We start from the raw sequence: 14,825 nt of genomic DNA on the forward strand, positions 1-14,825 counted from the left end.
GCAGGATCAGAGGGGGTTATTTACCACTTCGGCGGGAGGCTACGTGTTCGTACAGAGGTCGTATTGGCAGCCAAGAGTGGCTGTTAGCGCAGTGGGTGACGTGGAGCACTCCAGCCCGTAGGAAAATTAATTAAGCGACGCTTTGCTTTTAAGTCAGAGGCTTACATGTGTTTTTCTTTGGTTGACATTGTCTGCCTTGCGATTATGAAAGCTTAGCCTTTATCTCAGACACTGATTGCACTGCATTGTGGGAACAGGCTCTGCGTACATTATGGCACAAGGAGACAAACACTCATCAATAGCCCGATTTCTCCTTCAAGTGCTGGATGGCTGATGAATGTAGGTTTATGTGCTTGATATTGATGTTTTTCATATTCACCCATGGGAGACGCATCTTCCACCCGCTCAGACGTACGCATTTATAGATTTCTAATACATTTCAGCTCTGTGTTTTTAATACAGATGGGTAATTCTGGTCGGTTTTGCAATTGGGGAGCGAGATCAATGCAAATGCATCTTACCCACAAGCAGCCCTGTGAGCCACAAGAGAGGCGAATCTCCATCACCACAATGTCCTCGACTCAAAACCGAAGTGGCGTGCTGGGCCGAACGGTCCTTAGACTCAAGGTGGCTCTGAGAAATTGCTTTTGTCGGAGGTGGGCATCGGTTATTATTGTGTGTGTAAGCCGCTCCGGTGGGATTGAGTAATTAGGATCCTGACATGGCATCGGCGAGCCAGCCGAGTGAATCAAAAATGAAGGCAAATGAAAGCAAATTCCTCCGAGGAGGGAGAGGAGAAGTCGGCGCGTTCGTGGCGCTAATTTTCTAGAGCTCCTAGTTAGGTTCATTTCATTCCTCCCAAATGAGCAAAACGCCCGAGCCCCGGCGTTTGATGCCCGTCCAATAAATGGAATGAAAAAGCGACACATCTTTCTCTTGATTTTCTTGTTTATTATCAAGGGTAGCTTTGATTGAGGAGCAGTTTACATTCATGGAATCGTCTGACCTTTCTAGAGGCATCTGCCGAGCAGGCGTCAGGCGCTTGGTGGAGAATGCGAAGCCGGCGCGCTTCATAAAGTGTTGAGAAATGAGCAAAAAATCAAAGCCGTCTGTTGGAGATTTTATTGGCTCGCTCATTCATCGCCTCGTATTTTGCACAATAACTGATCTCCGTCAAGCCAATGTAGCCAATTTTCTCAAGCACCGAGGAGAAATACATATTTTTTCCATCTGATTTGAAAAGCATGTACAAGTGCTTCCTAATCACTGCTGAAAACGAACACTCCTTTCTGAAATGGAAGGACGCCAGTTTCAAGCATCTCTTTTTATTGCTGCCATATTGATTCACCTAAATGCTAGAAGTCTGAATTAGTTTAATAGTTTAGCAAGTTCTAATAGTTTATTGTTTTTTAATAGTTCTTGAAGTTGGATCAATGACATTGAGGTAATTCTTTTCATAGAGGTTGTTGAGATTATATCTATTCTTTCTCTCCGTTTGTTTTGGTGTCAGCAGGTGGAGGTCCAACAGAGCCATCGGGAGGCGCAGAAAGATGTTCTGGATCAGATGAGAGTGAAACTTAAAAGCCAACAGTACTGCTCCAACAGCAGAAGTGTTGACTTCACTCTGATGTCCAAGTCCAACAGGTACGATGAGAAATGTGACTGCTAAAACCTAGCGAGCAGCTTAATTAAGATGCCTCATTTTTGGTCATATTCTAAAGCAGCATTAGATGTACATGGAGAATGCAATCCCAGAATGCACCATGACTAGCTCAGTGAAAAAATAAATTCAAGCAGACAAAGTGAGAGATATTGATTATTAATACATTAAAGGGTTAGTTCACCTAAAAATGAAAATTCTGTCATTAATTACTCACCCTCATGTCGTTCTACACCCATAATACCTTTAATCTTCGGAACACAAATTAAGATATTTTTGATAAAATCTGATGGCTCAGTGAGGCTTCCATTGCCAGCAAGATAATTAACACATTCAGATGCCCAGAAAGCTACTGAAGACATATTTAAAACAGTTCATGTGACTACAGTGGTTCAACCTTAATGTTATGAAGCGACGAGAATACTTTTTGTGCGCCAAAGAACAAAATAACGACTTTATTCGACAATACACTTATGATGTAACAAAGCCTTGTATACTGAAATCACATGACTTTGGCAGTTTGATAAATGCTCCGAACCACTGATTCGAAACAAAAGATTCGTAAAGCTTCAAAGCTTCAAAGTAATTAATGACAGAATTTTCAATTTTGGGTGAACTAACCCTTTAAATGCTGAAAAGCATCAATTAAAATTGTTTAACTTGTTAAAAAAAATAAATAAAAAAAATGTCCATGTACATTTATACTATTCTGTCATATTGAAATCTTTTGAGAGCAGGTAAAAATGTAGTAAAATTCTTTCATTTGATGATGAAAATATCCTTTAAATTTCATCATGCTGCATATTTATTCATTTTGCTCTGTTTTGCTCAATTAATTACTCTTTAATTAATGAAAACAACATATAGTTGACAAAAATGTGCAAAATGATGAAAACAAATTGTATTAGACTAAACTTTATGAATTTTATGCATTTATTAAATATTAAATGTTTCCATGAGTATTATGATGCTGCATTAGAACACCAATAACTTTCTGAAGTACATTTTTCATTTTTTGCCTTGAGTGTTTTGTTTTGTTTTACAAATATCTTTTTATCAATACTGTAGATTAGGTTTATTTTAAGGACTTGATATAACCTTTCTCTAATGCCACCTAATGGTTGTGGTTACAGACTTGCATTATCTTTTTTTTTTTTTTTTTCCTAAAATGACTAATCCTTTTATTTGGAGGTCCATTAGTTCTCTATCCGCCCCCTCTCTCTCTCCTGATCCAGTAAAGTCCTGAGTGTTAACCGCAGAGTCCGGACCGGACTCCTTGCCTTGGCTTTGAATCAAACATCGTTTTAATCCTTTTAAGCTTCTCGTCGTAATGATTTATTTTGCAGTAAAAAACCCATAATGATCCTTTGAATTTTAATGATGAGCTGCCTGCTCAAGGATTCATTGTTTTGACTCTTTGGCCCTTACCTTTACATGGAAACATGTCTTAAGGGAGGCGCTGTCGAATTCGATGGCCTCCGGTGCCTCTCTCCAGCTCGCCAGCCTCATCAAGGGCTGCCGCCCACCGCCGCGGCTCCCAGCATCCCTTCGCACCTGATAGAAATGGGACGCCTGCCATTCAGAAATCAAAAGCCCTCTCCAGAAGAGAAACACAACAGACAGCGGCGAAAAGGAGATGTTAAGTCCCCGCATTAGGCGCCAGGGATTAGCACCATAAATTAAAGAGCTCTTTCTATAAAACTGTCACTTCGTATGAGATGTGAGGGGTGTCAATACAGCCAGCCAACCTTTCCCTGTGAGGCTCAGGGTGAACTGTGATGAATTAGACCACCTCCCCCCTCTTAGAAAGGTGGCGGCAGTGCTGAGTGGGGGGCACGTTGACGTTAAACGGATTTGAAAAGAAAGAAAGATGGAGAGGCATCCATTTCTGTCTCGCAGGAGTGTCAGTGCTGCACTGACCCGGAGGAGTCGGTTTCAAGTGGCTAACGGCTAATGCGTGTCGACAAAATTGCTCCATGTGCAGGTCCTGAGCAGAGCAAGATCTGAAGAACAGGTGGATGAATCTCACAAAACCTTTCAAGTTTCAAAAAAGCAAAAGAAAGGAATAAGGCATTGTAAACAGACCGTAAAGTTTCTTTACTTATTTATGTCCTTTTGAAATAGCACTATAAGTTAAATTAATAAAGTAAATTTATAAATAATTTGGACATCCTCATGCCTTTTTTAAAACCCAATAGCCTGTAATTTACATTGCAACAGTGAACTATGATTTGCTACTTGCTATTGCTAGTCAGAAGAAAGGATATTAGAGGAAGGGAACATATTTGGGGAATATAAGATTAGTCAACATTTTTACTCAGTTTTCTTAGAAGAGAAAAACGCTGGAGTTTTGGAGTACAATAGCGAATACATTTTTTTTTTTATCTTTAAATGTACTTACATTGAAGATAAAGCTTATTTATACCTTAAAAATTGTTTGCATTTTGCCATTATTTTCACGACAATTAAGCACATTTTCACCCCTGTTATTAGTACTAATGTGCCTGTCAAAAGTTTGGAAACATTACAAGAATTGCATTATCATTAGGGTTTCAACAGTTGATCCATTAATGTTAATCATATAACAAAACACATCTTTAACAAAGATGAATCTATATTAAATATATTATACAGTGAACATTATAATGTTATTTTACATTTAATGATTACATTTCTGTACCTGAATTCTACTGTTAGACCTTACTTTATTTGTAACTGTTATATTGTATTTATCTATGCTTGTAATTTGTTTATTTGTTCTTATTTTATTACTGACTGTTCACTTGTCTTTAATAATGTTTATTTTAGTAAAAGCTAGATTTTTGCTGTGGTATCAAAGGGTTAAAAAGGGTTAGTTCACCCAAAAATGAAAATTATGTCATTTATTACTCACCCTCATGTCGTTCCAAACCCGTAAGACCTTCGTACATCTTCAGAACACAAATTAAGATATTATTGATAAAATCCGATGGCTGAGTGAGGCCTCTATTGCCAGCAATGTCACTGAACCTCTCAAGATCCAGAAAGGTACTAAAGACATATTTAAAACAGTTCATGTGGGTACAGTGGTTCTACCTTAATATTATAAAGCGACGAGAATACTTTTTGTGTGCCAAAAAAACAAAATAACGACTTTTCAAAAATAACCACTGATTCGAAACAAAAGATTCATAAAGCTTCGAAGCTTCATGAAGAAGTGTTTAGAAATCACCCATCACTAGATATTGTTGAAAAGTCGTTATTTTGTTTTTTTGGCACACAAAAAGTATTCTCGTCACTTTATAATATTAAGGTTGAACCACTGTACTCACATGAACTGTTTTAAATGTTTTTAGTACCTTTCTGGGCATTGAAAAAGGATGTTCTTGCTGGCAATAGAGGCCTCACTGAGCCATCGGATTTCATCAAAAATATCTTAATTTGTGTTCCGAAGATGAACGAAGGTCTTACGGGTGTGGTACGACATGAGAGTGAATAATTAATGACATAATTTTTATTTTTAGGTGAACTAACTCTTTAAAATGCGCTTTAAGTAATAAATGAAAAGCAAAATTAACCCCCCATTTTTTTTTGATCCGAAAAAAGATCTGATCCATGACTCAAAAACCATATGATCTGAACCGTGAGTTTAGCGATCCGTTGCACCACTAATTATCATGAAAGTAATGTTACTGAGCTTAATTTTTTTACATAAAATATGTTATTTTCTTTTTATTTTGAGGTTACCCGTTTTTGTGAGATTCACCCAAGTGCAGGTTTTAATCTTCAAAGGAGTTCCTGTTTTAGAGGAAAGGATGTACAATTGTTCTGTTCACAAACCAAAGCAAGCAGGAGAAAATGATGCTGACAGAATAATATCCCATGATGCACGTTTGCTAAATGGATCTTGCATTTTTTCTCCTACTTGTTTTTCGTTATTCGTTGTTAATGTTGTTTGGATGCCCCGAGAGCTTGTTTTACAAGCATTTAGATTTATGTTAGTGAGGAAAAAAAAAGAGTACGAAAAACAATACGGTATGCAAGAATACAGAAAGATGCTGTTTAACTCACAAACAGCATATTGGGTTTTAATATCAGTCGAAGAACGCAGCGCCTGAGGGAGTCTTCACACTTCCGCCGCACACGTCTGACTGTTTCTAATTTGCTGTCTTTGCCGTTTTTGTTCTGATCAATGTCTTGCGTACAAACACGGCTCAAATTTTCACGTACTCCCCAATGTCTTTTTGTTTAATCAGCGCCTGCTTGGAAATGCTAATTTGCAGCACTATCCTTGTTGAAATTTCATACGTGTTAGCATTCGATTGTGCTTTCCTGATTCTTTTGTGTCTGCTCTGAATTGAAATAAAACGGAAATGTTGATTTTTCTCTTGGACCCTTGTTTGATCGTTATTTGTGTAATCTCATTCATAGTTTTTCTTCTTCAGGGACAACAGGACCACTTGTAAAAGCGAGGGGGAAAATGGTGCTAGTTTGACATAACTGTCAAAGCGCTCAAAAGCTGTGCAGATTCAAAACAATTTTCCGACTAATGTTTCTAAACATGTGGGCCTCCTGCTGAGGCGCAAATCTAAGCAAAGCTCAGACGCTAATATGTTTGTTTGTGCATGTGTGGGGATGTTCTGTAATGAGTGTGCGGCTGTAGTGTAAATGTATGCACATACAATCATCCTAGTGCTGTTAAAAAATATTTAATGCGCTTCACTATTGAGCTGATGGCAGCGTTGAGCAAGAGGGAGGTGAAGTCATGTTTAATTAAGACGCTCTGCCTCACGAGCCGTCACTCAGAGCGCAGGTTAAAGATCCCTTGTGCTCCCTGACTCTTTTCACACTTCACATACCCACGACGCACTGCGCCTCGGTGCACCGCCCGCTAACGGGCTAGTGTAATTGCCTCTGCTTGTCAAATATTCACCCAGTAATATATGTCCGTACACTGTCTCTCCAGACCTCACCTGAGCTGGAGAAGCTGTGAACTTCTTTCTGCCTGTCTCATATTTCTTCTTTTCATCCAGCCTATCAGAGTTTGAGACAGAGTACCAAGAGCTCTGGGATTGGCTGATGGACATGGAATCCATAGTGACGGACAGCCATGACCTGATGATGTCAGAGGAACAGCAGCATCACCTGTATAAGGTAAGCGGGTCTTTCGCATTTAAAATTGCTAACTACGATTGACTTGATGACTTGATATAAATAGTATGTTCTATAGTATGCACTACATGAAGCTGGTCTTGAAAAGGTACCAAATTAAGGAGTAGATCATGTTATTCCAGACCCATACAACTGGAGGGTGAGTAAATGATGACAGAAGTTTCATTTTTGGGTGAACTATTCCTAATTTTGGTTGAAATGGCACGTGGGATGAGGCATCTCAGTGGTTAAATATCTGATCTGTTAACCCAAAGTTTGTAGGTTTGAACCCTTGAGGTACCGTTGTGATTTTGGGCGAGACTTTTACACCATGTACAAGCATATCTAGGTGCAAAAATGACAAAAAGGTTTGGAATATTTGGAAGATTTGCAATGTTTTTAAAAGAATTATTTTATCCTCATCAATGCAGCATTTATTTCAATTTCAATTTATGTATAAAGCACAATTAAACACAACTACCGTTGACCAATGTGCTGTACAAAGTAAAAACCATATAACACAGATAAATAACTACAGAACATCAAACCAGGACAACTCCATCAACAGTCATATATTATAAGACAGATCAAATAAAAAAGTTTTTAACCTAGATTTAAAAATGGACAGAGTAGGGGCAGTTTTAATTTCCATAGGCAAACTGTTCCAGAGTCTTGGAGCAGCTCTGAAAAAATGCTCGATCTCCCCTAGTCTTGAGCCTAGATCTAGGAGCCACTAAGAGCTTCAAGTTGGCAGACCAAAGAACTCGTGTAGGTTGATGGACTGTCAACAAATCAGAAAGGTAAGACGGTGCTAACCCATTTAACGACTTAAAAACTAATAAAAGTACTTTAAAATTTATTCTATAATGCACAGGTAGCCAATGAAGTGACTGAAGGACAGGAGTTATATGTTCCCGTTTGCGAACTCCTGTCAGGGCTCTGGCAGCAGCATTCTGAACCATCTGAAGGCGATTTATGGAAGATTGATTAATCCCCAGATAAAGAGAATTGCAATAATCAAGACTTGTGGTGATAAAACCATGTATTACTTTTTCAAAATTTGTAAATGAAAGAAAGGACTTCATCTTTACCAGGGTTCGCAACTGATAAAAGCTTGACTTCACAACTTGGTTGACCTGTCTATCAAGCTTTAGGGCACTATCCAACACCACGCCCAGGTTTTTCACATATGGCTTAACATAAGTTGCCAGAACACCAAGATTTACATTTGCTGTACCATGTACATCAGAGGGGGTAAACACCATAACCTCAGTTTTACTCTCATTCAAACTTAGAAAATTCAGAGACATCCAAGCCTTAACATCCAAAAGGCAAGCGGCCACCTGTTCTAGACCATTCTTATGTTTAAGAGGAAAATATATTTGTGTGTCGTCTGCATAACAATGATAATTTAGGCCATACTTTTCAAAGATAGTACCAAGAGGGAGCATGTATAAAGAAAATAACATAGGAGCTAATGTGGAGCCCTGAGGAATCCCACATGTCAATGGTACAGAAGAAGATCGAAATTTACCAATATTGACAGAAAAACTCCTGTTTGTCAGATAAGACTGAAACCAATGTAAGGCTGAACCTCTGATGCCCACTATCTGTTCCAAACGGGACAGCAGAACATTATGGTCTACTGTGTCAGAAATACAGTAAAACAGTAATTTTGTGAAACACTATTATAATTTAAAGGAACTTATCATTTTGAATATAATGTAATTTATCCCTGTGATGGCAAAGCTGAATTTTCAGCAGCCATTACTCCAGTCTTTAGTGTCACATGATCAGAATGATCGTTCTAATATGCTTATTTTGGGCTTAGACATTTCTTTTTATTAAAGCTGCAGTCCGTAAGTTTTGCCTCTTCGTCGCCATCTCTGTTTGAAACCCGCAATTGCAGTTATTTGCGGAAATTATCATCTTTACTTGGGTTGTGCATCAGCACGGCTCCTCAGCGCGGATGAATCTAATGTTTGCTGTCAGTCATCACATCGGTATGGACACTGTACTTCGGAATCACAGATTCTACGTCTTGGAAGTGTGACCAAAAAAAAACATTTTTCACAGGAAAATGTCATCTTCAAGTAAGTAAAATGTCTGCCACTTTTGTTCTGGCCAACTGAGAAAAAAAGCATTAGGCTTACAATAAATCGTGCTGTCAATGGTGATTAAATCTAACGGTCACTTAGCTTGCATCACGTCGAACTGTGCAAATTATTATTACTGTTATATTTTGCTCTCAAATTGTTAATGTTAACAACATCAGCATTGCGTGACTGTGTATTTAGTGTGTATTAGCGTTACCTCTAGATTTTAATTTCTGTAGTCACTCCGCAGTCTGCAGTCTTTTGCTTTTGACTATGGGTGAAACTCCAGTTGTCACTGATGATTGTCATTTGGACCTTTCTGGATTACAATCTGCCAACAAAATGATAAGTTTAATTATTGCAGCTGCTGTGAGAAAAGGTTATAAATGATCTGCCACATGCCATATAGCCTACTAGCTGAGACTCCTTCTTTATGTAAACAGACGTGACGTAATGGTACAAAGACGAACGGCTGCATGCTTGAATTTCTCACGGAAACCCATCAGTAACGATTTTATTATAAAACATTATTACAAGCTTACCGTTGTGAATCGGGCTAAGGTAAGAAGATAGTTTTGAATACTGGCTGGTTATGTACATGCTGAAAAATTTATTTTGGATCATTTTTAACCAAAAAAAGTTACGGGCTGCAGCTTTAGCAATGTTGAAAACAGTTTTTGCTGCTCAGTATTTTATTTATTTATTTATTTATTGTATTGTTAAGATTCCTAAGATCCCATTTCCTAGCAGTTGTGGCATATCTGATTTTCAGTCATTTTTTAGAGGCTTGATTATTCCACCCACCATTAAAACTCATTGGACCAAAAATAGTCCTCTGCATATCAATAATGATCTGATTGGCTGAGATTGTTCACATTGCTTGCCGTTCAGTGTGTAGAGACAAATTGCTTCTTCTTGGAAAAATCCGTGCTAACCCGCAGTTTGCTCCAGGGAGTCTATCCCTGTAGCTAAACGTACTGTTAGTCACTTTGAATAAGAAATTGTCTGCTAAATCATGTATAATTTTAATTTTTTCTTTCTTATCTTGAACTCTGAGCATATATTGCATAATGTTAAATTATAGGTTTATCAGTAATATTTCAAATGAGCCTTGACTTTTGATTCTCTTAAACCAATTTGGCAAAACCACGGCTGAATATTACAATACTGCGAGTCGGCGATTAGATTGTCTTCCATTTCAATCTCTGTCGTCATGTTACCCGTTCTACAGCCAGACTCGCTTTGTCATTTTAACACATTTCAGTAAAAGTTCATTTCAGAGGAACGAGAGAGGAAAAGAGAAAGAGTGCAGAGCAGAGATAGTACCTCACCCTGTTTACAGTCCATGAATTTTTATTAGTCCCAGATAAAGTGGCCTGTATTGTGTTAGGTCAATATGTTTGTTCATGATTAAAACAAACTGATTTTGCTCCTCCGTATTGATTGCATGCCCACCCGCCCTAATAAATATGTACTGGGCCTCCATGTTCGTTATCAGCTTTTTTTTGCGGGGTTCTCTTGTGACGCGTTATCAGGCCTCTATGTGGGATTGATCGGGAGAGGGGTACACGCGTAGACTGAGCCGGGGCCGGGGCGGCGTGCTGTTTGCCCATGCTGGGGGAGTTTATCGTAAGAGGGAGAAAAAAGAGGGGGGAGGCAGAAAGCCAGACTCGCCGGGAGGCAGGGACCGTAAATCAGCCTCATTTAGGCTTTCTTTACCGGACTGATTCCGACACTTGTCATCCTCCGATTGCTCTGAGCATATGGCATATTTCAAAAGAGCAGATTGTGAATCATAAAGAAATGAAATTAATAACCCCCTCCCCCACCCCCCACCCCCCCAAGCCTCGGACTGGAAACAGCTTCTAATGACGAGAGAAATAACGGCACGCCGGCGGCCCCCTCTTCCTGTTCCTCCTCTCCCCCCTCTCTTCTCTACAAACCTGCAGAGGTCATGTTCAAGGTCAGAACTAATCTTCCCGCTCATCAGGCACACTGACCCCGCCATTTGTCATATCTTACAGTAAGAAGAAACTGAGGAAAGATCAGCCTGTTTTCTGCTCTTTCTTAGTCTTGGAGAATGTTCAGCATACTAGCACACTATTTTTGTTGTACTCCTGTATCTGTACACGTGAAAACGTATATGACCTGCTACATTTATCAAAATGTGCAGTATACATTCAGAGCTCACTGCATAGAATACTATATCCCACAATGACATGTCCTTCGGCTTCCAGTCTGATAAATGAACCGAATATCAGCTTGGATTAGTAAAATCTCCTTTATGATTCATTATTTGTTTAGACTGCTAAAAGGTAAGATGTTATGTTTTATATATATATAAATATATATATATATATACACACACACACACACATATACACACTGTATATATATGTGAAAATGAAAAACATATAAACTTTTAGCAGTCTGAAAACAAATGAATGAAGATTTTACTAATATGTATATATATATATATATATATATATATGTGTGTGTGTGTATATATATGAAGAGTTTGGTTCCAAAATCAGTATTGTATCTGGTCGGTATTGAAAAGTCATTTATTAATTTTGCACAAAATGCGATATCCGTTGTGTTATTCTGTCATGTTTTCTCCCTTTCTTTCCAAAACTCGACAAACGCCAGTCTCCTTTCTCTGCAGAATGCGATACATCCGCTCAACCAATCACAGCGCACCATTCCACACACTGTAAACAGTAATGGCGGCGCTCTGAATACACCCGGCATCCTAGTTTTCCTTATCTGCTTTGTATTTTTTGATCAACAAAAACAGAAAAATGAATAATTTTGATGGCATTGATGAACCTGTTGTGGTTTCTGCGGTGGGGAAGAAACGCAAGTCATCGAAATGTAATCATTTACGTGAGGAGATTAAGAAGATGAGGCACTCGAGTCGGGAGGAGGAAAAATGCCGGCTGTTGCTTGTTCCACGACAGCATCAAACTTCTGTCACGGTCCCCAAAACTGAATCATGGACAGTTTTTAAAAGCCGTTTTTAATACCAATGTACTCTGTAAATGTGTTTATTTTAACCATGCGGTGGTGCCAGATACTCTTTAATCGGTAAAGACAAACGGAGACATAATTCATTTATAACGTTAACAAGATGACTCGTTGAATTCATTTTGGGAGCGACGGCTGAATGTATTTTTAGTAAAATGCCTGTATATAAGATTAGTATTGGCAAAGTTCAGAGGCTGTCATATATGTGAATCAACTTACTTTGTTGTGTATTTTCAATATGAAAAATAAGTTTTATATTGATGGATTAATTGCATTTTGAAAAAAAAAACGTGTCATGGATTTATTGCATTTTGGGGGAAAAAAATCAGTTTTTATAATAAATCTTTAAAAATCAAAATGTAGATTTGAATTTTTAATGTTTTTATAACCGAAAGATGCTATGTGAAAGTTTGAAACAGAAAATAGTGGTTTTCATCTCGCCGCTTTCTTGGTAAAGAAAACACTCAAAATAATCAAAATGGAGTTATAGCGTTTTGGAACCAAACTCTTCATATGTAAGCAATAAGGTACGAGAGGCTGTGCTGTATCGTGAATAAGTCACGGCTGAAGGGCGTTGTTAGGCACGACGCGAAGCGGAAATATTAAAGACAAAAATATGTATCATGCAACTTTCATGAAGTAAACTGTCACTAAAAGCCTTCCTTCCGCCGGAAAAAATAGTCCCCGACCATGAACAGCAACAGAAGTTACATTATTATGCCATTAGATGCCGGCAAAGACTGTCTTTATGAGTGCGTCAGTCAGTAGCGAAGACTTTTACATTGAAAAGACTGTGTTGTTGTGAACATGCAACAAGACGCAACTGACAAATGCTTTGACTAGCGCTGTCAGTCACGGGAAAACCCCTTAACTGTTAAAAGGACAAGATAATACATCGGACATTTAAACAGATTTTTTATTATGAACATAGGACTGACCTGAAGGAAAATGCTAAATCTGAATGCAGGTAATAAACTCGAACTCTTTCTCACAACACTGTTCTAGTTCTACATAATACAGTAAACTTCAGTTTACATTGCTAAGAGTGGTTGCTAAGGGTGTTGTGTAGTAATACACAGAACCGTTCGGTGAAACGGTCATAGCCGTGTTTTATCGTGAATAAAACACAGCTATTGAGCAATCAGAATCAAGGACAGGGACTAACCGTTTTATAAATAAATATATATATATATATATATATTATATATATATACATATACATATATATAGTTTTAAGATGATTTTGCATAATGCTAATGTATAAATATTTACACTTTTTAATGTCTATAAATATAATTATTATTGTAGTATACACTGTAAGAAAAAAATCTATAGAAAAATGTATAATGTCCAGAAAATTACCAGTACAATTTCCGTTAAGTTTAAGGACATTTCCTTCAACCTTAAAACACAAGACAATGCAATGTGTACTTCAAAATACAGTCAAAACACCTGTGAAAAATCCTTCGTATTAACATGATTCATTGGACCCTGTACTGCCCAGTATGCAGTAAGCAATACAAAAGTAGTCATGTCTGTTCATAACCTTCAAAATGCAGCTCGACTGACCATTTCTCTCAGAGATCACTGACTGTTACAAAAAATTGTAGTTAGACCAAAATAGCTGCCATTGTTGTCTCTTCCTTTCATAAAACAACCACTGATATGTTTTTAGCACTTTCATCCAATTAACCTGTACTTTCTCATCTTTTGTTTGCTCCATGTCAGGCATCAGTCAGACGTTAGCTTGTTAACCGCTCCTGCGCTGGAAGCATCCGTGTGTGTGTGTGTATGGCTTGTTCTGTGTACCTTTAGCGCACACTGACATGCTGAATAGATCTTAGTCTAATCTAACACGCTCTAATGCGCTTGCTGATCAAAGCTCGGCTCAGCCAAACCTTCCATGTTCTCTTGTGCATGCTGCCCTGCAGATGTATTCCTTTCTCACTGGTTTGTTCGTTCAAGCTCTACCTTTGAGTGCTGAGGATTATGAGGCATTGTTATCTGTCTTTATGCATGTGAAATCAAAAGATCTGATCATCTCTCTTTTCCCAGATGCAGCCTTAAAAGGTTTTTTTTCCCCCCACATGACTCGTTTGTTCAAAGCTGTAGAATCTGTCGGAACATGTAAAATGCAACTTAATTTGATGTTTGGATTCTAAACTCTTCACTTGATTGTGTTTTGATGGCTCATGTAGCGTTTCTTCAAGACTTCACAGAGCTGATTAGTGGTTTTTCACTCAGAATTTAGACGCCATAAGTGTGAGTGAATCTCATGAAAATTTTTGTAAAACCCCCCACCTTTTTCTATATAATATTAATTCATTATAATAGTTTTATAATATTTTTGAATATTATCATATTACATTATTATTTAATATTTATTTATAATATTATTATTTGTATTGCTTATTAATATTTTTTTATTATTTATTATATAATATTAAATATTTTAAGTATAATATTTGTTTATTTCAGGGTTTTTGCATATAGAAAATAAAGCCAGTTTTCCATTGTGAAATTATTTTAATGAAAATTAACCAATGTAATTTCTTATTCCTTTCTATGTTTTCTTAATCCATTATGACTTGAACATGTTCTTGACAGGTTTTGTGAGATTCATCCAAACACAGGTGAATTTCTATTGTTGGGAAGGTCAGGAATTCTCCTCGTTTTATGTTGTTCCTTTGTGATAAAGTGCAGACATGTTTGTCGACGTGTTGCTCTGTGTCAGAAGTGTGAAGGCAGTAGAGCAGGCGTCTGCGTGCGTGTGTGTGTTGGTGGAGCGACAGAGGCTGTGTGTGAGTGTGACACATTGCTGCTTTATAGAGCCGGAGCAGGTGGTATTTAATGGGAATCACAACATCACAGCGCCTTCTCCTGTGTGTATGTGTGTGTGTGTGTGTGTGTGT

At 37.9% G+C, this 14,825-nt stretch overlaps 1 protein-coding gene across 1 annotated transcript in view; it reads left to right on the forward strand.

Annotated features, from left to right (window-relative positions):
* The window catches only part of akap6 (A kinase (PRKA) anchor protein 6), a 156,325-nt gene that overhangs the window by 83,124 nt on the left and 58,376 nt on the right, over positions 1 to 14,825 (forward strand). The window contains 2 exon segments of the mRNA XM_051868342.1: positions 1,514 to 1,644; positions 6,673 to 6,793. Coding sequence (XP_051724302.1) covers positions 1,514 to 1,644; positions 6,673 to 6,793 — 252 coding nt within the window.

This window comes from Ctenopharyngodon idella, chromosome 17 (assembly GCF_019924925.1).
Source record: "Ctenopharyngodon idella isolate HZGC_01 chromosome 17, HZGC01, whole genome shotgun sequence".
Lineage (NCBI taxonomy): Eukaryota > Metazoa > Chordata > Actinopteri > Cypriniformes > Xenocyprididae > Ctenopharyngodon > Ctenopharyngodon idella.